Source organism: Oryzias melastigma, linkage group LG21, assembly GCF_002922805.2.
Source record: "Oryzias melastigma strain HK-1 linkage group LG21, ASM292280v2, whole genome shotgun sequence".
NCBI classification, from domain to species: Eukaryota; Metazoa; Chordata; class Actinopteri; order Beloniformes; family Adrianichthyidae; genus Oryzias; species Oryzias melastigma.
In genome coordinates, this window is record NC_050532.1 from 23,523,060 (window position 1) to 23,547,812 (window position 24,753).

The following is a 24,753-nucleotide window of genomic DNA, read 5'->3' on the forward strand; positions in this document are numbered from 1 at the left end:
TCTTTCTCACTGTTTGGATTCAGAGTTTTCCTACGAAATTGGTTAAAAACTAAACAATGTTTGCTCAATTAAAAAGACTGATTATGTAAACTGTCCCAGAGCATTGCACCAAACTATTCACACAAAGGGGGGATTCGTGCAGCATTCTGAAATGATTTACTTAGTTTTGATTTAAATTGCTCTGCTGCCATCAGCCTTCAGTGCTTTATTGATGTAACTTTTATACTGATAACAAATCTTAATCCTCAAACATTTAATCCATTTGTGTGGAAGAGGAGACGCGATGTGTTGATACCTCCTGACTAAACCCAGCAGCAGCTGCAGCTCTGGAGGAGCTTGGATTCCTGCAGCAGCGCTCCATGCGTACAGCCCATTAAACACACAAACACGGAAAACAGACTCCCATCAGCATCGGCCCTTACTGTTCAAACTGCTTGTATGGTTCGGATCAGATATGAATTTTCCCTTTTCCTGCTACAACAGGCTCATTATTTCTGTCTTAGGGAAACGTCGTTCTTGTTATGTTACTTGATGTGAAGTAATTGGAAAAATGAGGCAATAATCACATTACACGTGTTGTGGAGATGCAAGCTAAGCTGGCTCTAGGTACTGTCGGGTTCTTATGTCCTAAAACAATTAGCACTAAATACTTAAGAAGAATAGGGAAATATGCAAGGGAAATATAGATTATTGCAAATGATTTAGGTGTTTATTTCAAGAGTTTATTGCAAATAGTCACATTTTTCATTTTGATTATCTTTTGATCGATTTTAAAAGCATTCCCAGTGGTCTTTTAATCCGTTTAAGCCATTTTTAGTTAAAATATTTTTTAAAAATTGTCATTTTCTCACTAATTTTTTAAAACTTTAAAAACGTAACTTTTTTTTTACATTACTATGAATAAAAACAGGCAGGAATAATATTCCAGAATAAATCAACTTAAACCTTAAATATTTTTCAATATTTACTCTTCGTAAAAATACATTTTGTCAAAATTATACAAGGTACAAATAAGCGCAAAATAACATCAGGCCATTAATAATAATAAAATAAAATGATCTGGAGGGCTGGATATAATTACCCAGAGGGCCGGATTTGGCCCCCGGGCAATGTTCCCTCTAAGCTGCGCACGTGCGCAATTGCGCACTGCTCCCACGCCCGTTGCGCACAGCAAATCTATTCTGCGCACAACATAAAATGTATTCTAAACTTTAAATAAAATTATCATATAAGTAATCTGACATGTGCTTGACGCCAACAATTTTTTTGACGCATTAATCGCGGATTTTCTCATAAGTGCCTTTCCATACCGCGCGCGCGGGCGTCCCGCCCTCTAACTCACCGGCTGCTCTCACTAGTTCACGGGCGGGTCTCCAACCACCGAGCTGCGAGCTAGAACCGGCCCGGCACTAGGACCTGGAGAGCTCCTGCACCCTAACCCGGCTCCAGTTCGCGTCCAATACCACGTCTGGTGGTACCGGCTCGCGTCCGGCGCCGCGTCCCAAGAGCTGTGGACCCCCGACATTCCGAACAGCAAGCGCACCGGGGGACGTTTTAAATGTTCTGGAGGTTTAAGCGTGATCCAGCCCCAGCATAGCGGTCTGTCTGCCGGCATATCCATGGCGTGAGCTCCGGACACGTCGCTGCGCAGCGGCAGTAACAGACTGTCAAACTATCCACAGAGTATCCCGCTTTTCTCAGTCTTTAAGGTTTTAAAAAACAAGTTAATTGGAAATGATAAATCTCTATTTCATTTATTACTTCAGTTCAGCAGAGGAGGAAAAGATTTGGTCCTGACAAAAAATGAACATGAAAGTGTTATGGAAATGTTATTGTTGATGTTTTTTATTTTATTTTACTGAACGTTGATTGAAGTTTAGAATTTAAAATGCCCTTCACTTGCATTTGGGCTTTTGTTAGGCAAGGCAAGTTTTTTTCTATAGCACATTTAATGTACAGAGACAATTCAAAGTGCTTTACATAAAACATTAAAAGAAACAATCAAAAGAAATAGTAAAAATGTGATCATTAAAATAAAATGAAAAGAAAAGTAGGCATTTTATGTTACAGCCTTTTATTGTTCAGAAAGTATATCAATACAATGTTACAAAATAAAGTATTTCTGATGAAAACTATAAATTTCGTCATTCCTGTTTTCATAATTAAAGGCCACATAATAATTTGCGATTAATCGCGAGTTAACTCAGGACAAAATGCTTTGTTAATGTGTTCTGTGTTGCATTGTTGCTCCAGTGTGATTGGATGAGTGTGGGGGTGGGCGGAGGAGCAGGAGAATCTAAGAAGGGTTGCGGGAGCATGAAGGAATGTAATGAGGAACGAGCCAATGAGAGCACTTTATCGTTTGTGTTGTATTCGGCGTGGTTACGGCCGACAGTAACCGTTTACAAGCTTATTAAAAGCTTCGCGGTTGGAAACGGTCGCCTCCGCCTCTTCATTGCGTCCTGACGGACGCTACAGTATGTTTGCTATTTTAACTACTATTTGTATCTTTCTTTTATTTATTATGGAAAGCACTTCAAGATTCTTTGTAGCAGGAAAAGTCCTAAACAATTAAAGTGGAGTTTGAATGTATTCCCAGACAGCAGGACCCACTTCCTGAATGTTTCTTACTTTTCATTGTAATTGTTGCAAATTACTCACATTGAACACAATTTGATGAACATTTATTAGTTTCATTCTTTTAATAAGCTACATGACTTGTTAAGATAAGAGATTTCAGACAGTTGAAATATAGACGTGAATACAGAGTGAACCCTCATTGTTGCTCACTGCGGTCGAAGGAGCGCTCAGTGAGTTTCTGTGTTTGCTCAGACGCACAAAAAATTAGAGGGAACATTGCCCCCGGGCCTCGACTTTGACACATGTCCCCCCTCCTCAACCTGACATTATCAATGCCTCAAAAATGGCGAGCAATATCTAAGCTATCCTCCCGTACAGTTTGAGCTACCAACTCAGATGAGGAAAACAAAGACGTTCATGGATGTATTTGTCTAAAAGTGGATGCATCAGAATAGAGCGGAGCAGGGAGCTTTATACATTACAATCAGCATTTTTGTTTGCTCATGATTCAAAACGATCTGAATAAAGAAAAATATGAGTATGTCCTCCATCATCAGAAAAAGGCTACTAAAATATAAGAAACACCATTTTCATTGGATTTAAACTTGAAGGATGTAATCCTAAAATTCAAATTTGAACATTTTTACAGTTCTCTTTCTGGAATCATGTTATGATGGTGGTTTGTACAAATGCAGAGTAACGCTATAAATCGTTGCCCTTAATCGGGAAATAAGCTGTCAGGACATCCTCTTTGTTTCTGTTGATTACTCCACCGCCGTATTCGTGATGCGTGGAATCTCTAAGGCAACCGGAATTAAAGCATTTAGATGGCAGAGTGAGATTGGATCCGGTGAGTGCTGTTCAAGTGGCTTCCATCTCGTGTGGTGAAATTATCAACAGAATGACAAAAGACTAAAGAGCGTTTATGCATTCTGACGCAGTCTTTCCGTTTTGACGTGTCCTGGTTTCTCCTCTGCAGGACCTGTTGAACTTTGATGACCCGCTGAACATCGACGCGGCGGAACATCATCTGAGAGACAAGGTGGGCTGCATCCGGATGATCCTTCCTTCATATTTTATTCTCTTTTTATCATCCGATTTAAAGTTGACACAAAAAGTGTCTGCAGTCTTTGACATGCATATGATTCACTCATGAATTCTCCCCCGAGTGTTTCTTGAGTGCGTGTAGACCTCCTAATCGTATTCATATCCTGGCTTCTGTGGATTTCCTGCATACAAAAATCCATTTGGAACAGAGACACGGCCTCTAGAAAATGTAATCTCGCCGCACATCTCAATGAAACGCTATAGGATCTTCATTCTTTTATGTGACACCAAAGCCTTGTTATCAGCGGCAGGAGCTCAGGAAAAGAATGCAAAGATTTTCCAAACACACATAGATTGTGTTAATGCTTTCCAAAGTAATGATTGATCTTATTTTTTAAAGAAATCTCTTCTCAAGGAACAAAACAACATATTTTTGGGATCTCAATAGTGGATTGATGTACCTTTACTTTGCTAATTCTGATCTTTTACTGTCATATTAAAGAAAAACCTGTTCAAATCTACAATTTTACATTTAAACCTTAAAAAAACCTTTCTATAAATTGATAAAAAAAAAAAAAATGCTAAAGCAGTACCAATAAACGAAAAAACATGAAGCTTTTTTTTAGGGAATTAAATGTAAGAAAAGAACAAGTCCCACCAATAAGAAGAAGTTCGTGAGCTGATCATTAGCAGGTTTTGCCCACTGATAATCAGAGAGAAACCATTCACTAGCAGAACTTATCAAACACAGATGCTAACGTTCTCAGGGGTGGATTTCCCAGTAAGTGTCCACACAAGGTCAGACAACACAAGAGAGTAAGAAGCACACTGCTCTTAAAGCAAAATGAATTTAAAAGAATAGAAAAAAGTGAGTTAAATTTAAGTTTTCTAATTTAAATAGGAGAAACAAAGACTTAAGGAACAGAAAATAACAGAAATATAAGTCATGTCACAACATCATGGTAATCTCAATGCAAAGCTGCTGTTAAACATGGTGGTGGTAGGCTGATGATTTGGATTATCAGCAGAACAAAAATATATACTTTAAATTTGGAGAATTAGGAAATCCATTTTTCAGGGAAAACTAAACACACTAATTTCTTACAAAAATATGTTTGTAATTTAATTACAATTTGAAACTTTTTACATTTTTTACATTTTAATTCAAGATAATGTTTAAAAATATCAGTCAGAATAGTATTGGATTAAATATTAAGTGCTTATTCTGCGTTATATCATAATTAAGAGCTCCTACATTTCTTAAAGACTTCCTCCAATAAAATCGTCTCTTTTTGTGTTTTTAACATGTTCTTGTAATAGAGGACCTATATAAAATAATTTATAGTTAAAACAGTTTTTCTGAGTATTTCTTAATTCAAATTGCACTGATCTGAAAACTGGATGCTTGAAAAAGCTCAGAGTAAAGACTCAGTGACTGAAACGGATGTGAAAAAGTCTCTGTTGTGTGCATTCTGGCCTGTTCACGCTCGTGTGTGCGAGAAATGATGAGCCTTCAGCGCTCATGTGCTTGTCCAAGCTGGCCTCTGGCTCAAAACTGTACAACTGGATTGATCCAATTTTGTTCGTTGTTATTTTTGTGTTGCTAATGATAGCTTGAGGCTATGAGCTGAGCGCGCAGACAGAGCTAATATGTATAAAAAGTGACAAGTGTTGTTCATTTTGGCTAAAAACTGCTCACTCATTGATAAAATACACTTGGGAACTATAGAAAATAATGGTTGGAGTGGTACTTTAAGGATTTAATAAGCTTAGAATACCAAAAACTTGCTTCTTCACAGTGTAGTTTACACCGGTCAGGTTTTTTTCAATACAAAACTATTAAAACAACAACTTTGTTGTGCATCATCTTAGATTCCCACTCCGATCATCTCTTTATCTATTGCAAAAACGTTCCGAGTGTTTTTTAAATTATTACTATTCTGTTTTTAGGACATAGTTTCTGCAGATCTTCGGTAGTTCTTCAGAAATGACCTTCTTCATTGCTGAAAGCTCAGAGCTTCTGGCCTGCTCAACGTTCTATGTCACAAATACAATCTTTTTCAAACAGCATTTTTTTGTCTTCTCCTGATTCAAGAAATACGCAGAAATGCATTTTAAAACTTAATTTTCTTTATACAAGTTCTCCATAGTCAGAAAAAACACGTTAAAACGACTATTTTCATCAGAGTGAGTCTTTAAATAACTAATTCCCCAGATGGTGTGTGAGGTTCATACACCTGCAGTGTTAACTGTCTCAAATTCATCCACTAATGTGTTTCATCCTTCAGTCTTTATCCACTATAAGAAATCATCCGATTTTCCACATGAACAGAGCCACTAAAGCGAACATTTGGTGAGTTGTCCTCAAATCCCATCTCAGCGCTGCTCTCTGACAGTGCCGCAGCTTAACAGCTGCTCATTTGGGAGAGTAGAGGCAGTTTTGCCAGCAGGAAGTTTGGATGTGCTCTCCCGATGACTTCACTGAAGGTCAGCAGCGAGCTGCTTCAAAAAGCTCTCCGTTTCAATCGCCAATTTCTTCCAAATTAATATACAGTGATGCAGATAAATAAAGGTTCAGAGATTAGACATTGTTATCCACATTTAGTGAATGATTGATGGGAATAAAACGGCCTGAGCAAATCCTAAAGAGAAGTCGTCTCTCTGGTAGATTCAGTGAGATTGTTCAGAATTCAGCAAAACCTGAAAGTTTAGCATTTTGAAGCAGGAAAGGGAACCCTTCACTGCTGTCAGGTGTTGCATAAATCTATTTTTTGTAACTTTTAGTGCCGCTGAACTGTGCGGTTGTGCTTCCCGAGAGTCACAACAACCGAAAACACAAAGTCGTCCGACCGTGATCCTCTCCCACTGAGTCACAGCTTGCCATAATCAACTTCAGCAGCGAGTGGATGGAAGTGTGGGAGGCTGTGTGTCAGCGCAGCGGTGTGTTTGTGTGTGTGGATGTGTTCTCCTGAGTGTGTTGAGGCTTTTGAAGAGAGGCTGCTCTCTGAATACATTAGCTAGTTGAAGTGGCTGAAAGGAAGCGTTCTGGCTGTGTCGTGTGGTTTTATTAGAAGTCGAGGTTTTTTTTCCTGTTGTGTGCGAGTTATTTTTATTCGTGACAGACTTTCTGAGGAGGACACAGTTTTGTTTACGAAACTGAAACTTTGTTTGAAACTTTAATGGCTGTTTAATGCGGTGAACTCTCCCGTCCTCCTGTGGGGAAATGGAGCTGACGCTGCAGACTGAAGCCGGCGCTCGTCAAACGGACACGTCCAGGTCCTGCTGAATCACAACTTTAATAACATCAAGGCGCCAAAATGCTTTACAATAAAAAGTGAGAAAAAAATGAAAATTAGCATTGGATGAATAAAGAACAACAATTTAAAACATGAAATTACTAGCGCAGACATAAGAAAAATTAAACGGTAACTAAACCCTAAAAAACCTTTTTTTTAGCTGTTGACCTCTAAAAATTGGGTTTTAATAGTTCTGTATGTAAGTCCTTGCCATATTTTTGACAATTTAAAATAAACTTCCTGAAATTATAGTCTAAAACCTTCAGTGTGCTGCCCCCTATATGTTAAAACGAGGTATTACAGTTGAATTTTGTGATTGGTTAACATAATTTCAGAAGTTTCACGTTAGCTTTATCATGTTTGCTTTAGCATGGCTCGTAGCTGTGTTGCTTTTGGTTGCTAAAAATCCACCTGCTTGCACAACTTTCCAGTGGACTTGGAAGTTAGGGAACAGAGGTTTAGTGCGATCGAATACGGAAAACTCTTTCCTGGTGATGGACTTGCAATGAACATTTCACCCTGTAACATTTCACATTGACCAATAATAATTATAGTTATTATATATAAACTAAAAAGCAGTATATAAATGAAAGCCTCAAAAGAATTTCTCTTCAAAATACTAAAAGAATTTCATGCCAATGCAACTCAAATGACAATTTACAGGTTTGAGGTTTTGTTGAAAGTTTTCACAATATCTCAATTTCTTCCATCAGTCATCTTTTTTGGTTTATTCCACCACCTCGCTCAGGTATGTCTAGTGGCTCCGCTTTTTCAGTCAATAATCGTTCATGTGAAGCGCACACACTCCATTTCCTGTCTTCTGATTGGACGTTGTGCCCCACAGCAGGACTCGGCGGGCTCCTGCAGGCTCCCACTTCAGCACAAAAGGTGTCCCAAGGTCGTTCTGTGAAATCAGAAGCTTGAATAAAAGTTTTAGCTTCAAATTTGAGCCTCTTTTTACCTCGCGCTCCGCTTTTTTAATGAGAACACTGGAAAAACAGGCCCCATCAACATAAGTCAAAAATGAGAATTTAGAAAAATGTTTTTTAATGAGGCAAAAGATGTGCTAATGGGATAAGAAAAAATAAGTTTTACCAAGAATACTTATATTAAGAAAAATAATTCTCGTTACTAAGACATGCTTTTCAAACTAAGGATATTTTGGTGTTTTGTGCTTCTGTAGAGGCTTTAGTGGTTTCCCTCTTTTTTTTTTAATTGAAGGAAAAAATAAAAATGTCTCTTTGGCACTCTAATTATAGACTAGTAGCATTCATTTCATGATGGAGGACATATATTAAAGAATTCAAGATTAAAACTGCAATTCTTTGTATTTTTTTATCCAAATCAAGTTGGATCGTAAGAACCCGCGGTTTGAAAAGGTTCAGGTTTGTGATGCAACAACGGCCATGAGTAGACTAAAGTCTTCCTGCTCCGCTACAATTATAAATCCTCCGCTTACAGACAAATAGATCCATTTGCGTCTTAATTTTTCTTGTCTTGTCATCTGGCTCAAAGCTGTATAGATCGCTAGCTCCGATATTATTCTCCATTTTTTTTGTTAGCTTGCGGTGGGGGAGTTTAAACAAAGGAATGCTGGGATATCACTGTAGTGTTTCCTCTCCACCAACAGTCCTGTCCACAACCCAGAGGCAAATTTCTGATGAGCTCCTGCCACTCGACAGAAAATATGTCTTAAAAAACGACACAGACTTTTTAATTTTGCCTTAAAAAACGCATAATTGTAATAAAAAAAAAAAAAAGAAGAACGATTTTACAACAGAAAATAATGAAGTCTGAGTGGGACTTTAAGGTAGTACTTGATTGCTCCAGAGTCAAACTGTAAAAAAGTTGGTGACGGTTAAATCTGCACGTTTGTGAGCAGACAAAAACCCTCATTGTCACAAAGTGAATCACCAATAAAGCAGTTTCCCCACCAACTATTAACCGATGGTCTGTAGAGGAAACTCTGTCCTCTGAGAACGCAGACTAACTCGTCACAGCTGGAGATGTTGTCACCAGCACGTTTTCCTCACATTCACACAGCATTCCTCTTCGTTCTGGAACTCCGTGGGTTCATCATTTCCTTCTTTCTCGTGTTTTTCCTCACGTTGTCGCTCTGACCTCAGCGACCACGCAGGCGACCACGCAGGCGTCTCACAGGCGTGTGGAATTAACCGTCCACCTCTGTGTCATGAGAGCTTTAAGATAATTATGTAACAACAATCCAACAGGGATGGAAGAGAAAGTGATGGACGGATGAGCAGGAAGAAAAAAATATGAACAATTCAGAGTTTAGTCTCTTAAAACTGCAATAAATTAAAAAAAAAGTTTCAACAGAAATCAACTTATCAAAATTATTTATTTCAGGAAGTTTCATGAAGGTTTTTCTGGATCTTTTATTTCTGAAACATCAATTAAAGACACAGATATTCCTGCTGATTTTAATTAGCTGCAGAGATCAGATCAAACGAGAGAACGGAGCGACAGAAAAACACAAATCAGTGAACAACCTCTTTGATGGAACAACTTCTGAAGTGGCTAAAAAAAAAAAACCTGTAAAGATAAAAACCTGTAAAATGTGGAACATTAAACTCCAGCTGAACTTTGGTTCTTCATCTACTCTTTTGAGAGAAATCCCAGCGGAGATGCAGGAAACCAACAGCTTCCGACTTTTCCTCTGGCTTGCAGACGAAAGTTGTATCAGCGAGAGCATCAAGTGTTTTTATTGTTCTGATGAGAGCAGCTTTAAAGACCAGAAGCTTTTACCAACAAAAAACTATTTTTTCCTCAAATGAACAACTCATCTCTGAGCAAAATCCATGACTGTCTGTTTGTATTCATTTAAAAAAAAAGACCTTTTGGCAGACGTACAGAGCGCAGCGGGGGCAAAAAAAGTGCTTTTATTTCCTCTTCTGAAGTCTTGACTCCAACTGAAGGGAAGAGCAGAGGTCACGCTGAGCTCGGGCGGGTCAGATGGAAGCTGGAGGTGTGGGTCAACGAAGCCTCACAGCAGATTTGATAGAACCGATGGTTGGTGGGCGGACGCCAAAAAAGAAATCTAAAGCAGTGAGGATAAAAGAGGAGGATGTGGCATTCGCAGTTGAAGGAGAGACGATGACTGTCAAACCTGGAGTCACAGAGACTTTATTATTACTGTTGATGATGAAAGGGTTGTGGAAAAACATGAGACCAAATTTAAACAAAGTATTTTTTCTCACATCACAATTCAAACCAATATTTTACCAAAGATATCAATCCCATTCATTTTTTAATTGATATTTTATAACTTGAGGTCATTTATTTGCATAGTGACCGATAAGAATTAAGAATGAGGAGATTTTTTGAGTCCCACTCCACTTATGTGTTTATCTATTATAAAATAATTCCCAGTGATCTCTTTTTTGGAAATTCACCTCTGGGCGGTAGGTTGTAATTTTACAAAAACATGTTAAAAACACAAGCCTCTTTTACCTCTTTGAGTAAATGTTAGTTTCTCCTTATATTTCCATTTTTTTTCATGCCAAAAAAGAAACATAATATGGTATTATTATTTATTTATTATTAAAAAATACATTGCAATGAATGCACAGCAGTATCAAAATAAGACTATGCGGCTCCTACTAAGTTTTGATCAGTAGAAAACAAACCCAAATGGCTCTTTTACTGTTAAAGATTGCAGACCCCTGTACTATACTTTTAGTATTTGGTATGACTCGGCCTGGATTTGAACTCACGACTTTCCAGTCTCAGGGCGGACACTCTACCACAAGGCCTTTGGCTCAACAAAATGTCACTTCCTAAAAACTTGTTTTTTGGCTTTGACTATTGTCCTACTGTGACATAAAATGACACTCTTTATTTTGATTTATTTGATGCCATTTATGAGGAAGCTTAAGAGGTTTCTTTTGAAAATATCTTTTTTTTCTGTATATATATATATTTGTACACAAATCCCTCCAGTTGTATTCTTATTGTATTTCAAAAACGTTCCCTGATTTTTATATTTATTTACTCTAAACACTGATAAAATGTTCTCTAAAATACCATTCATAATAAAGGCAAATAATCTGATTTTGCATTATAATTTGTAAAAATAGAACTGAAACTGGATAATAGTTCTAGTGTTTTAGAAGATATTTGCTCTCTGTCGCCGTGGAGACGAGACACTTCTCATCACCTCTAGTTCATTATTTCTGTCTTAAAATGAAGTGTGATTTACCGAAGCCCACATCTGTTTGCACTAAAAGAACTTGAACTCAGGCACTCGGCTGCAGCGCTTCGAGTCCTTTTAAGATGTTTCTGCTTTGTCAGTCAGCTGTTGACCCCACTTTTCCTCTCTCTTCACATCCCGCTCCCTCTTCCACTCAGGAGGATTTTCGGAATAAGGTTCAAGATTACATCAAGCACTACGCCAGATGATAGACGCCTCGGCCGCCGACACGATCCTGCAACAACCAAACTGCTCCACTTTTGCCTCCGCCGATCTGGCAAACTCCTCCACACGCGTGAATCAGCGGTAGACCGGGGCGACTCCTCACGCCCGACGCCACGGCTCTGCCTACGCCCCCCTTCTGTTCCCCCCCTTCACCAGACTTCAGCGCAGGATTTAAATCATAGATTATAAAACAATGCTTCAGAGGACGGACTTGCAAGAGAAAATATGCTTTAATCGCTCTTTCAGTTGAGGGCGTGCCGGAAAGAGCCACGCCCACCGAGGACAGAAGGCCTGACCACGAGACCAGACTCAAATGCAAGGAATCGAAGACAACAAACGTCTGTTACTAACAGCTCTCTGCTCCAGTGCCTGCAGTGTTTGTGTCGCTTGACAAAGAATGCATGACGGTTTATAATAAACTTGTAGAAAAAAAAAAGTGTCAAACGAAGTGGTAAAAGTTGGGCAGATGTTTCTCCAGACGGAGCATCTGCAACCCCTTCAGACAGCATGTGAATGAGCACACCATCCCGTTTCGTCCTGCTCCTCACCTGTGCACACAGACACACTCGCTGAGTCATGCAGACCCTCTGTATGTTTTTTTAAGATGACTGTGACATAAAGTACTGCCAACAGACCGTCTGCTACATGTCCTCTCTCTTCAGCTTTTACATTTTCACCCTAAAAACGTCTCGTTTGTTTGTTTATTTGTTGTCAGTGATGTGCAGCCAGAAGAACCTTTGTTGAATTAACTGCAAAAAAACAAGTATTCAAGACAATATTTAGCTTACCAGGTTCCCAAGTGGCCTTTTAAATGTCAGTCGGTTATGATTAATGATGCGACGTCCTGCAGCAACGGGACAGAAGGTAAGTTTGGAAAAGTTGCATGTGGGTTTGCCATGTCAGAAAAACAAAAATGTGTTAAATCTTTATTTAAACCAATTAAATTACATACAAGCCTCAGAATGAACAGATTTGACTTTTACCAGCAATTTTGATGGTGTTGTTTTGCTCTGCACTTCAGTCATATTGACCAAAATCGTTCAAGTTTTTTGTTTTTTTTAAGAAAATCCTGATTTGTTGAATTTGAACATGTTCTAATGGCATTGTTGATGATGGAGGACACATATTAAGAAAATTAAGCTTAAAATTGTTTCCATTGGGTCAAATTGGGATCAATTTATAGTGTATGAAAAAAATGGTTGTAAATTTCAAAATAAAATATTGAACTTTTGAAAACAGATTTAAACTCAAAAGTACACATTGTAATAAAAAATAACGTGTACATTTAAAACTTGAATTTTAAAAAAAGAGACCTATACAAAAAAATTGGATTTACAACTATTTTTTTTTCATTTCACCCTCTTTGCCTTCAGTTTTAACATTTTCGTTGCTGAGCTGATCCTGTTTCACTTGTTTTCAAATGTTACTCTTTTTTCCCTAAGTTTAACAATCTGTTTTTTTATTTACTTTAAGCTGATCCAAATTTGACCCTATATATTTCTGAGTGTCTCATAAAAATTCTGAATCAGGATCAGATGAAAAAATGCTGAATAAATAAATTGTATTTATTACAAAGAAAATACGCTCGGAGGCCACAAGCTCCCTGCTTTGAAGGCTCAGCAACAAGGAAGGGAAAGGGGGGTGGGGTTGCACTTCAAAGACAATTTTCTATATCATTTTGTGTGACACAGGTCATAGAGTCTCACAGGTCCTGTTTTGTAAGTCCAAGTCAAGTCATAGAACTCCTAGTTGTACAGTTTAACCCTCCATTCATTTTCTTCCACTCGTCTGGGACCGGGTCGTGGGAGCAGGACTTCCATCTCCCATGTCACTTCCTCCAGCTCCTCTAGGGGACCCCGAGACCTTCCTAGGCCTGGGTCTTCCGCGGGGCCTTTAACTATACCTAAACATATTACAAAAAACTGTAAATAAACTATTTAAAACATGGCTGTGGTGCAGGGGTAGAGTGTTCGACCTCTTATTGGGAGATCGCAGGTTCGGTTCCTGCCTTGCCTTTGAGTCAAAGTTTGGCAAGACAATGAACCCCATTTTTGTGATTGTAAAGCACTTTGGACTTTTTAAGAATGTAAATAAGTAAACTTAATTTACAAAAGTGAACATTGATCTGTTTTCTTATACAAAAGCTTTGCAAAAAAAAAAAAAAAAAAGATTTTCTTTTCATTCTGACAGTGGCGACCTGAAGAAAAAAGAAATGCGTATAAACAAATGAATATTGTTCATAAGTCCCAGATATCAAATCTCAGATATCTCAAGTCTTTCAGATAGAGTACCAAGTCTCTACAGTCGGTCCTTATCTTTGACAAAAGGTCGGAAAATTTAAATTTGAAATAAGGAAACAAAACTTTATTTCTTAAGATCATTTCAGACTGAGAAGCATGGAAAAGAAAAAAAATAATAATAAAGGGGTAGAATAGACCATGATATCATCTTTAAAAGACTATTTATTGCATAATTAATGTCATGTTATTTCAGTTTTCCGTCTTGTCTCAGCAGCCATCTCTGTTTCATTTGAATAAATTAAATTTTAAAGCTTTCATGACGGAAGAATGGTTCCCCCACAACCTGATCTCTTCTGCTTCATCTTGCACACATGGACGCTCCGTTCGTCCCTGTTAGCCACGCGGTTGACCACGTTCCAGATCAAATGATGAATGAACAAAGCTCCTTGTTATCCAAGCAGCCCAAGTCTTTTCTGCATGAATCGCTCACAGTTCCACGAGTTAAAAGTCAACTTAGTTTTATTCATTTATTCATTTTAAAAACCCTGATATTTTACAGTAAATGCTTCAGCTGCTCTTCTTGTGCCTTTTAGCAGACACACATTGTTGGAGAGGATTTCAACCGTCGGCCCGTCGCGGCATGTGACAGGGCCGCTGACGGTGCAGAGGTCTGTCAGTCAGGGAGGATGCACCGTCTTGGTGTTGAGTTGCCCCGCGGCCACGGCGCCCTGCATTATCCCAGGTCTGCAGTGACAGCTGACAAGAGGGTAATGAGATGGGTGAGCACTACCAGTCATATTTTTCCACTCCCCTGAGTTTTCCTCTCCCCAACACGCCTACGTTGCTTGTTGAGGCTGAATATAATCCAAAACGAGCTCTTTTCCCACAATCCTCAATTATCTCAAAGTGCAGGTTTCCTCTTCTGCGAGAAAACCTCCATGACGAGGTGAAAAAAAATAATGAGAAGGGGGTCTCTATAGAAGTGCTGGGGACAGCACACCTGCCAGCCGCATTAAGGGAGAGATTAATCGGCCTCGGCGGTGGGTCATTCATCACAGAAACCGGCCAAAACTTCTGCAGCTCGGGAGGCAGTTTGGATTGGTGGAAGGTCAAAAAAAGGAGCGTTACATCAAAGAACCAAAAGAAAGGGTTTGATTTGAAGAGGGTGGTGTTGGCTGGTTTCAGTAGATCTCTCGGCTCATCTGTCAGGACGACAAGCTGCTGCTTTTTTATCAGATGACTCATCTTCTGAGTCGGGGCAGTCAAATGGAAACACTGGAGCTAATTTGTTGTTGCGGTCTATTTTTGTTGGGTTTTATCTGCAGATGGACCTCTGAAAGATGAACTTCAGCGCTGAGCGTGGGTGTACGAAAGACTTTTTTATTTGGGTGGAGGATTCAGAAACAGCATGAACTCGTCATGAAATGAAAACCTTTATTTATTTAACCTGCAGGATTATGAATCTCATCTTGAGAAAGTTGTGGCCCAGGAGAAATTATGGATTAAAACTTCAAACATATTCAGCATCATAATGTGAACAGTAAATGATGATCAAAACAATAGAAGTTCACAAGTTAAACTGCCAAAACATTCTTCTAATTTCCCCCCATTGTGGCCCTCAGCTAAAGAAAAATGAAATACTTTTAATTGTAAAAAAAGTAAAAATAAAAGCAAACGGACTTAAACTCTATCCAACTCAAAAAGTTGAATCACAAGTTGAAGAAAAACATTTTGATGGATTTTTTTGTTTGGTCTGTTTGTTGAAAGTCAATTGGAGGATCAATAAACTACAGCGCTATCCAAATTCCTTTACTACTCACTACATAGTAGGTTCCCCATTTTGTAGTGCTATCCGAATCTACAATTACAAAATCCAGTGCCCTAGGAATTTCCCAGAAGTCTTTGCGAAAAACCAGTGTGCATCTATGCTCACAACATTGACAAATACAGACCATAATGCATTGCGATTGAACACTTTTTGCGGACAAAAGTATTTAAATGTTATTTTCTATAAACCATCAACATTTAAGTTTTATTAATTTATATGGCGCCTTAAAATGACCTCAGTCAAACAAGATGACGTACATTAAAAGTAAAAAAAAAAAAAAAAAGCAACAGCTGAAATGTTAAAACGAATAAAAGTGTAAGTTAGTGACATAAAAACACCAGAAAAAAAAGCAAAGCTAAACAATAAATTAGAAGAACACTCCAGTAGAGCATTGTCATGCCATGTCAAAGGCCTGGTGATAAAAATGATTTTTAAGAATTTTTTTTTTAAAACTTCTTTAGGTGGGAATTCAGACATAGCCTATATTTCATACTTATGGGACACCAGATAATAATACAAGGAGGATTTTCCATTTTTTAATAAATTCAAGGATTTTAAGAGTGCATTATGTTTTTTTTATTTTTTAAAGTAAGGAACTTATTTAGTTCTGGTTTCATTTTGGTCAGTTAGAATCCCACATTTATGTCCACGATGAACCACAAACTGTAAAATAAACTTTGCCTAGCTCATCTGCTGCATAGAGATGATCAGATGTGACCCTTTTTATTTTGAAATCAAGTTAAGTTATAAATATTTTTGGGGAAAAAAGGCAATTTCCTCTAAAAGTTTGCTTTATTTTTGCCAAAAAATGAAATGTATATTTATCATAAAACTAACAATGACATAAATACAAAGCAGCATCCTATTTTTCTGAAGGGTGAAGGTCTACTTGGTTGCTGTCAGTGCTAAATTTTCACCAGCTGGTCCTGAGCTCCATCCCTGCATGTCCAGAATCTGTTACGATCCAGGAAAAACTGATCTGGTGTCCATCAAGAGTCAGCATGTTCAACACGACTCAGCTTCAGGGAAAAGCAAACAGAACTGGAAGCTGGATCTGCTTTTTCTTCTCCGAGCCAAATGAGTGAAAACATTTGAATAAACGCAGCCTCACTGCTAGCTTCATTACAGCAGATGGTGAAACCTCGAAAAAGATTTGCAAACTGCCACCTCCTGCATCTGCATGGAGAATAAGTGAATCCTCCTAATCCTGATTAGTGAGGCAGGTTATAAAAACCACTTTAATCATCACCTTAAACTGGTTTTCATACCAAGAAGACTCCGAGTGCCGCTCGGTTCGTCCTCCAAATCCCACACAGGTGCAAGAGTGATCCAAAAACGGTTATGTGAACAAGCGGGCGGGACGTGTTTAAATAATCTGCTCTCTTTTATATGTACGGCCATAAAACTGAGGCAGTCCAGTAACAGACTTCTGTCTTTTATGAGTTTTATGATGAAACCACAGGGAACAAAATGGAGGACTGAGTTAAAGAAGGTGGGGGGGGATTAAATTCTGATTTTTTTGAAGAATGTGAAGTCCAGAATGAAACTCATTAGAACTTTGGGTCCTCAGCACCTGGCAGTGATGCTCCATCACCTGAACCCTCTAAACTCAAATGTGTATTTGGGTTCTGACGGGAATGTAGACAAAAATACTGAAAAATAAATGATTCTGAAACAAATATATAATATTTGTATATAATAATGTATCCTTTCAGAGTAAAGCATTAACTTTTCTCCAGGATATCTACATTTTGGTCCAGGTTTTTGATAAACGAACAACATAGTTCTGAGTTCACTAAACATCAGTCAGTTTAAAAATACAAAGAAATGATTTTCAATCTTTACATCAAAACACTCAATTGTTGATTCCAAATTTTTATACAAACGATATTTATCAATGATTTTTCTAAATGCAAATTACAAAATCATTTCATTTTTCCTTTAATTGAACTCACCTGGTGAACTAATGATCACAGGTGTCTGATGTCAGTCATCCAACGAGTCCAAAGACACAGTATTATCCATGATGTTTGAAAAAAAAAACAATTGTATCTTTTTCACAACAAAGTACAATTTGCATAATAATTTGGAATGTGCTGTATTGTAATCAGTAATTCATATGTTGTTGCCCATATAATATATTTGGAAAAAATCAAATAAAATGAATCAAACTAGGTTTATAACTGAACGCTGGGATCAATTTCTAATGTTATTATTTTAGTTTAAGATAAATTTATGTTTTTATATTTAATGCTAAAGCAGCAAAATTATCAGAAATTAACTTTAACAAGGTTGAAAAATCTAAAATAAAATCATCAGGTAAAAAAATAACATCTGTAATTTGTTTTTGTATTAAGGTGGATAAATCTAGCAGATAATTTAGAATTAATTTACTCTGAAAATGAGCTCCTGACCTCAGGCTGCAGATGCAATACCACTGCAAAAACAGATCCTGAAGTATGTAATAGACCTTTTGTTGTAAGAAAAAAATATCTTATTTTATGTCTTGCAAGCAAATTCATTTTTTTATTTAAAAATAATCTTAGTTTGAGAAAATTTGTGTTAGTGACAGGAATTTTTTTCTTAATTTTTGGTAAGACTCTTTCTCTAATCCTATTATCAGATCGTTTTTTTTTTTTTTTTTAAGTTGTTCATAATTTTTGACTAATTTCTAGGGAGCCTGTTTTGAAGAATTCTCAGCAAGTGTTTAGGCTGACTTCCCTCTAAAACGTTGCTTAAATGTAACGGTGGGATGCTTGTGATGCATTTTTGTGCATTTTGACCCCACTTATGCAGTGTTAGGTTTTCATTCATTCATACATATATATATATATGTATATATATTTGCTGTTTTGAAATTGAAATAATCTAAGAAAAGGATGAAAAGACTCGTTTATTATTATTCCAACAGGACGGCGAATTGAGATCACATGACCACATAGAAAAGAGCATTGCGGGGTTACAGTTTATTCCAAGTAAGTTCAGTTTAATGACATTAAAAAAGCCACCTTTGAGGTGAGAGTTTCCAGAAACTTGATCTGCTCTGTGGATCTTCAGTGTTCAGTTTACAGCAGATGCATTTTTTCAGGCTCCATCTTTATTGAATCCGACATTTTAATGTGTTTGCACTTTTCACAGTCCCATCTCAGAAGCTGCTCCAGCAAAAATCACCATATTTGGAAGAGTTTTAGCTTCCAGAAGGTGGGAAGACGTTGACAAGATGCTGGCTGCTACAGAACAGAGGGGTAGGGGTGGGGGGTCATTTGCATATGTCAAGGACGGGGCTCTTGTCTTGGAGTGGGCCGCTCCACCTGCACACCGAGGGAAGGACAACTGTAATGAGATCGGCTGTCAAATCAGGAGCTTTAATGCTGTAAGTCAGGAAGAAGAAGGAAGATTTCCTCCAGAGACCCAATGTCTACTGAACAAAGATGGCCGCTTTCAGAAAATTTGAGACGTGGCGATCGTGAAAGTCACAGATTTTATTTTTTGTCTAATAATGAATGCTGAGGGGTAAGAAAATAGTGAGGAAAGTAAAATATTCTGAAAGTGAAGCAATATCTGCTCTGGTATCCATTTAAAACATCAAAACATGTTTGAGGTTCAGTATCCCTGTCCTACGGTGGCCCTGAAGTCCAAATCACATCAACAAATTACTCAATAGCTCTACACTTTTAAAGAAATCAAAACAACATTTCAGAAACTAAGATTTTAAAGAAAATGATAACAAAAACAGAAATTATTTCAAAATGGAAAATAAAATAAAACAGAAATAAAATAAAATTAAGAAAAATAAAAATGCAAAAGTAAAATTTAAATAAAACAAATATTTAAAATAAAAATATAATTAAAATAAATACAAAATATTAATAAAACAGATTTAAATTAAATTAAAATAAAATAAAATACCTGGAAAAAGTTAAAAGGTTAAAAATAACAAAAAAGTAGTAAAAGGATTAAAAGGTCATTTTTACTTAACAAGAAATCCTATAATAGGGTATAAAATCTAGAAACAGAGTTCAGCACAAGCATTAATAAACAGGAAAAATTACCTCATAGAATCAAATTTAGAATTATTTCAAATTGAATGTTTAGATAGTCCAATTATAAGCATTTATTTTATTATTTCTAAGCAAATGTGCGCATATTTTTTAGAATTTGTATCATCCAATTGTAGCTTATTTTAATTACAGTGAGAAAAAACTGGTAGAAATCCTCATCAAATCTAAAACTAGCCCTTATTCCTGGAACATTAGTGTAAACTTTGCTTCCTAAAAATGACACTGAATGCCACTCAAGCTTGTCAGTATTTATTGAACTTTAAAATAACATCCTTAAAATTTTAGTCTTAAGTTCTGGGCAAAAATTACAGTGCAATTCGATTTTTTTAAAAGTCTTAAATCAAGTGTTTCTATTGTCAAGCACATGGAGCAAACTGATTTGGACTTGTTTAAATATTTTCGTTATTTTACGTCTTAAGGAGACCAAAAAAACATGTGTGACTATAGATTTTAAGGAAAGGCGTAGAGCAAAGAGAAGTCTAAACAACAAACCTGGTCAAATATCTTAAGTGTGTAAAAACGGGTTTGAATCTTTGTAAGGATCAAGTCTGAATACACCTTTAACATTTTTAGATGGGTTCTGTTTGAGGGGTTTCCTGGTTTTTACAGGTGTCTCAAATTTTGTTTGCCTTCCTGTGTGTAACAAACGTTCTGAAATGAAGATTTGTATTTTACTGTTTGTCTCGCATACTACAACAGAAAAGTGGATAAAGAAGCAGAGGGATTTGTGTCCCAGAAGCAGATTTGTATCTGCACGTCCATGAAGCTCCACGAAGATCTCTCTCAAGCAAAAAGCGGAAGATGGAAGAAAAAATGTGTCACTGTTAAAGTGAATTATTAGTCAGAAAAAAATATTACTGTAGTGCTCCAAAACTGACTGGAGCGTTGATGAAGATTTCACAGAGGAGCTTTCTCGGCGGAGGAGTTCGACTAGCTTCCAGACTGACAGACAATCGATGACTCCTCTTTGTGTTGCTGTACATAATTTCATGCTGACGGTGTCTGATCTGATGCGGTTTCTCTCCCCAGCAGCACCGTGTGGGCTGCAGACTCCACTTCTTCACACATTATCCACTGTAGGAGCAAACTGACACATCCAGGAGTTTTTTTTTTTACTCTTTTAGCGTCCAAAGGGCTTGTTTGAGAAGTTGTTTGTACATGAATATTCATGTGTGTTGGAAGAAGCTCACACCTGTCTGTGTGCAGCTCGCAGTGAGAGTCTGAGGGCAAGTGCTCTCTTTTTCCTTTTGTTCCGCTTCAAAAGCTGCCCACATTCTGCTCCCAGCTGTGGGAGGCATTTCATTGTGCGGTGAGATTAACTTGGCAGACTGCAAACTGTCATGCGTTTAGTCATGCTAACTTAAACAGAAACAATGAACACATCACAGGCGCTAACAGCAGCCTCCACCTTCTCTGCTCTGCTGAGCGGAGCTGCCGCCTCACAGTCAGATCAACAAGCGTTTGGAGCTTTTTCCACGTTTCTGTGGAGGAATTGTTCGGGCAGCTGCAGGGTCGGCTCTTCACACCTTTTCTGTATGTCTGCAACTGGATGGGTAGCAAATAAAAAAGAAAAAAATGTAATAAAAAAGGATAAATCTGCATTTTCTTCAAACAAAGACTGATTCAAAACAGAGAAATCTACATTTTAATGCTGCTGCTGATTGAACACTATTCATTTTTAAATAGACTAGAGACCCACTCCAAAGAAAATTTTGTTGTGGCGTTTAATAGATAAATCTAAGGACTAAAATAAAAAGAAAAAACTAAGAAAATTACGAATTTCTGAGTATTTTATTTTTGTTCAAATCCTTGTGAATCAAAAGCAAAAAAAAAAAAAAAAAAAAAAGCTCAAAACTGCTAAAAAACACCAAAATTATTTGCCTTTTTGTTGCTAATGTTAGGTTGGGGTGTGAGGGGCTCTAAGTTAGCAGGGATGCATGTAAACAGAGAATCTCAGAATGATCACATTAATCCAGACATGTTGGCGTGTAACCGATGTTCTCGTAGAACTGTTCACAATAGATACATTTCTCAACATCATCCGTGTCTCCCATACATTCTAACACAGACACCACTCCGTGTAGCGATCATCCTAATAACATTGGCTCCTCCCACAATTCGCTGCAGCGTCAAGAAAAAATAAAAATAAAAATAAGAAAATGAAACATTTATGAGTAATTTTTGTTCAAATCCTTGTGAATCAGAGCCAGACAAAAAATTTAAAAAAGATAATTTTTGAGAATTTTAGTTTACATAAAACATCAAAAGAAAAAAATCGGTACTGTGGCTCACATCTGCAGGGGGGCGGCACCATAGAAAGAGCCTTCCTCCAGAGCCAAATGGATCATGGCTATGCCCAACTGATATGTTGTTTTTGGGGCTGTGAACTTTAACGCGTTAATGTATGCGATTAATCAAAAATAAATAACGCGTTAATATTTATTAATTACATGTTACGAAGAAACAGTCTTTCGGGTTTTGTCATATAAAACGTGGTTAAACATTGTTATTAATTGTGATCAATCAAAACACAAAAGTGTAATTAATCTGATTAATTTTTTTTTAATCGATTGACAGCACTAATTAAAAAAAATAAAGGTCTAAATGTGTGTGATTTCATATTGTGATTATTCAAAGATAATAAGTGGTGAACAAAAGCAATGACTAAAAAAAAAAAGAACATTAATCGCGATTAATTTTTTCCAAGTTTGCGATTAATTAGTTAATCATGTTTAATTGATTCCCGGCCCTAGTTGTTTTATTTACCTTCTTAGCTGTCGTCTCTTGAGTAACCGCTGTCTGTGGTAAAAAATGTTGTACCTGACGTTAATACAGAAGTTCACAATTGGTCAGCAAAATATAAAGTTTGAGTCAGGGGACTGACCCGACAAGGACTGCAGTCTAGGACTCCCATTATTCTTTGCCCCGCCCTCATAATTCCTGGCCAATGACTAAAAGATCTTCAGTCACATGGTTTTATTTACAAGCTTTTGTTTGAAAAAGACTTTTCCAGTCAGAATACACCCTCAATTATCTCTGGAAACTCAAATTGCTTGACTGTTTATCAGCTGTGATGCAGTTTGTCTTCTGACTCCCAAAGACTTCAGAACCATAAAAAGCTTCTTTTCTTCTGACGTTTTACTTGACAGTACAGAACATTCATCTGCTGAAAAGCCTCTATATAAAGACTCACAACTGAGACTTTTAGATCATTTGAGTAAAAATGTCTTAATGCTTTCACTGTTCAGACTTTTTTTTTTTTTTTTTAAACATCTTCCTGTTGTCCAGTGCTGATCAGAAGCTGAGACAGTTCCACATCAGCAGCGTCCCACATCACTGACTCCAGAACAGCAGCTGCTTTTCAGTCAGTTTTAGATCATCTCTGCTGGGCTCTTCAGAGTCAACGACGGGTAAACAATCAACACCAAAACAGATTTATAAATTAAAGTAAAAAAAAAAAAAAAGAAGCTTTTTTATGTTGTAATCTCTATTTGACAATTTCTCAAACAAGAAAAATGGGACAATTAAGAATTATTAACCCCTTCTTCATGGCGGTCCCTGGAAATGCCCCCGGGGAGGGCATTTTTGACCTAGTGACTAAAGAACACTTCTTTGCAATTGCGTCGAGTAAACAAAAACAAAATAAGAAAACACAATAACCTAAGTATGTTAAAGACATACTACAATGAAAACGGTGTTTTAAATGCGCTCTAGTATCATGTTTCTGATGATGACGTATAATAAATTCAGCTAAAAAATGTATTTGAGTATTTCTTCATTCAAATTGTCATGAATCTGGAGCAGTTTGTGTCATGACTGACTAGAAAAAGAGGGAAATTGGGCTTTACAAGGCTTTATAAAACATATTTTTTATGTTTAAGAGTTTATCCCCATTTTTACATGTTTTTATTATTATTATTAACCGTTATTTAACCAGGGTGGGTCCCATTGAGATTTAAAACCTCTTTTTCAAGGGAGCCCTGGAGAATCAATACAACAAATATAACAAATATTAAACATAAACAATGCTGATTAAAAGTTTATATACATTAATTAGCTAAAACATGTACAATTTAAAGAAGTTTGTAATCTAGTAATGTTCAAGGTTCAGAAACAATATATTGGAATTGGAATTGATCTTATTCTACTAGTCATAAGGTGATTTTCGCCAACTTATGTCTTTATTTATCACAATAGGGAAACCGTTTCACTTCTTTTCTCACTCTTTGACCATCATAACCATAACTCTTAAAGTATGAAGATGCTCAGCCTCTGTGGACAGGATTCCTCACAAACAATTGTCTAAGTTTTCTTTGTGAAACGGCTGTTTTTATAGATTGTTGTGACATAATTTAACCCTTTTCTGTGCTGCACATTCACTCTGTCAGTTTTCTGCGGCACAAAGCGACTCTGGTGTCCCTCAGGATGGAGAATTGACTCCTGAATTTATTTTAGTCAGACCATTTGTCCCATAAATCAGCTTCCCTTTGTGAACAGATTGCATTATAAATCTGTAAGGAGGCTTTAGTCCCCTAAAATTGCAGCAATATCAAAACAAATCTAAAGAGTAAAGTGAGAATTCTTGTGTAGAGTTCAAGCACATTTCTGTCTCCGTTCACTTTAATCAAATCTCCTGCTGTTGTAAGTTATCGTTGGACTCAGATCCACTCAGGGAAGAAGTAATTTCTATTTATTTGTTTTAAAAAGTGCTCTGAGTTACTTTAGCTTCTCTTTCTGCTCTCTGACCTCTCTCATCAGAAAGGTATTTATGTCTGCAGATCCGGAACGGACGGAAACCTCAGGAGGGCCATCACTTCCAGAAATACTCCAGAGTCCGACTGGAGAGCAGAGAAGTTACTACAGTCAAAGATGAAACCACCTTTCTTTCATTAGATATATATATATATATATTAATGAGTGTTTAGAAAGTATGACAGTGCTTCTATCTTTGTCCATTCAGTTAAGCAGCACCTCTTTCTGGGTTCATTGCTCTAAAAAAACACAATAAAGTCAGCAGGCGGTAAATCCTGTAAAGTAAATCATTTTAAACAAAACAAAAGATAAATGCATTAAAGAAAGCTGTTCATTTGATAGTTTTTGCTGTTAAGCTTCAGTCCCAAATGTCAGTGAATGCAAAACAAAACAGATAAGCTGTAAAAGAAATATAGATTTTCTCACTTTTTAAGGTGTGTTTGCACCTGTAAATGTAACATTTTCATCCTGTTTTTCTCCCTTTAACAGCTGAATGACAAAAATAACAGTTGAT

The 24,753-nt window shown here is 37.1% G+C and overlaps 1 protein-coding gene across 5 annotated transcripts in view; it reads left to right on the top strand.

Annotated features, from left to right (window-relative positions):
- ube2f (ubiquitin-conjugating enzyme E2F (putative)) overlaps positions 1 to 24,480 on the top strand; it is a 46,355-nt gene extending 21,875 nt beyond the window's left edge. Inside the window, exons 9-12 of one of the 5 annotated variants that reach the window (XM_036209608.1) lie at positions 3,560 to 3,622; positions 14,192 to 14,377; positions 18,338 to 18,401; positions 24,266 to 24,441. In XM_036209608.1, the coding sequence (XP_036065501.1) occupies positions 3,560 to 3,622; positions 14,192 to 14,377; positions 18,338 to 18,401; positions 24,266 to 24,360 (408 nt within the window). In that variant the 3' untranslated portion in view covers positions 24,361 to 24,441. Of the gene's footprint in view, positions 1 to 3,559; positions 3,623 to 11,291; positions 11,994 to 14,191; positions 14,378 to 18,337; positions 18,402 to 18,564; positions 18,981 to 24,265 lie in introns of those variants that run through there. The other 4 variants (XM_024286629.2, XM_024286632.2, XM_024286630.2 and 1 more) reach the window with 4 other exon arrangements.
- Positions 24,481 to 24,753: the final 273 nt, after the last annotated feature.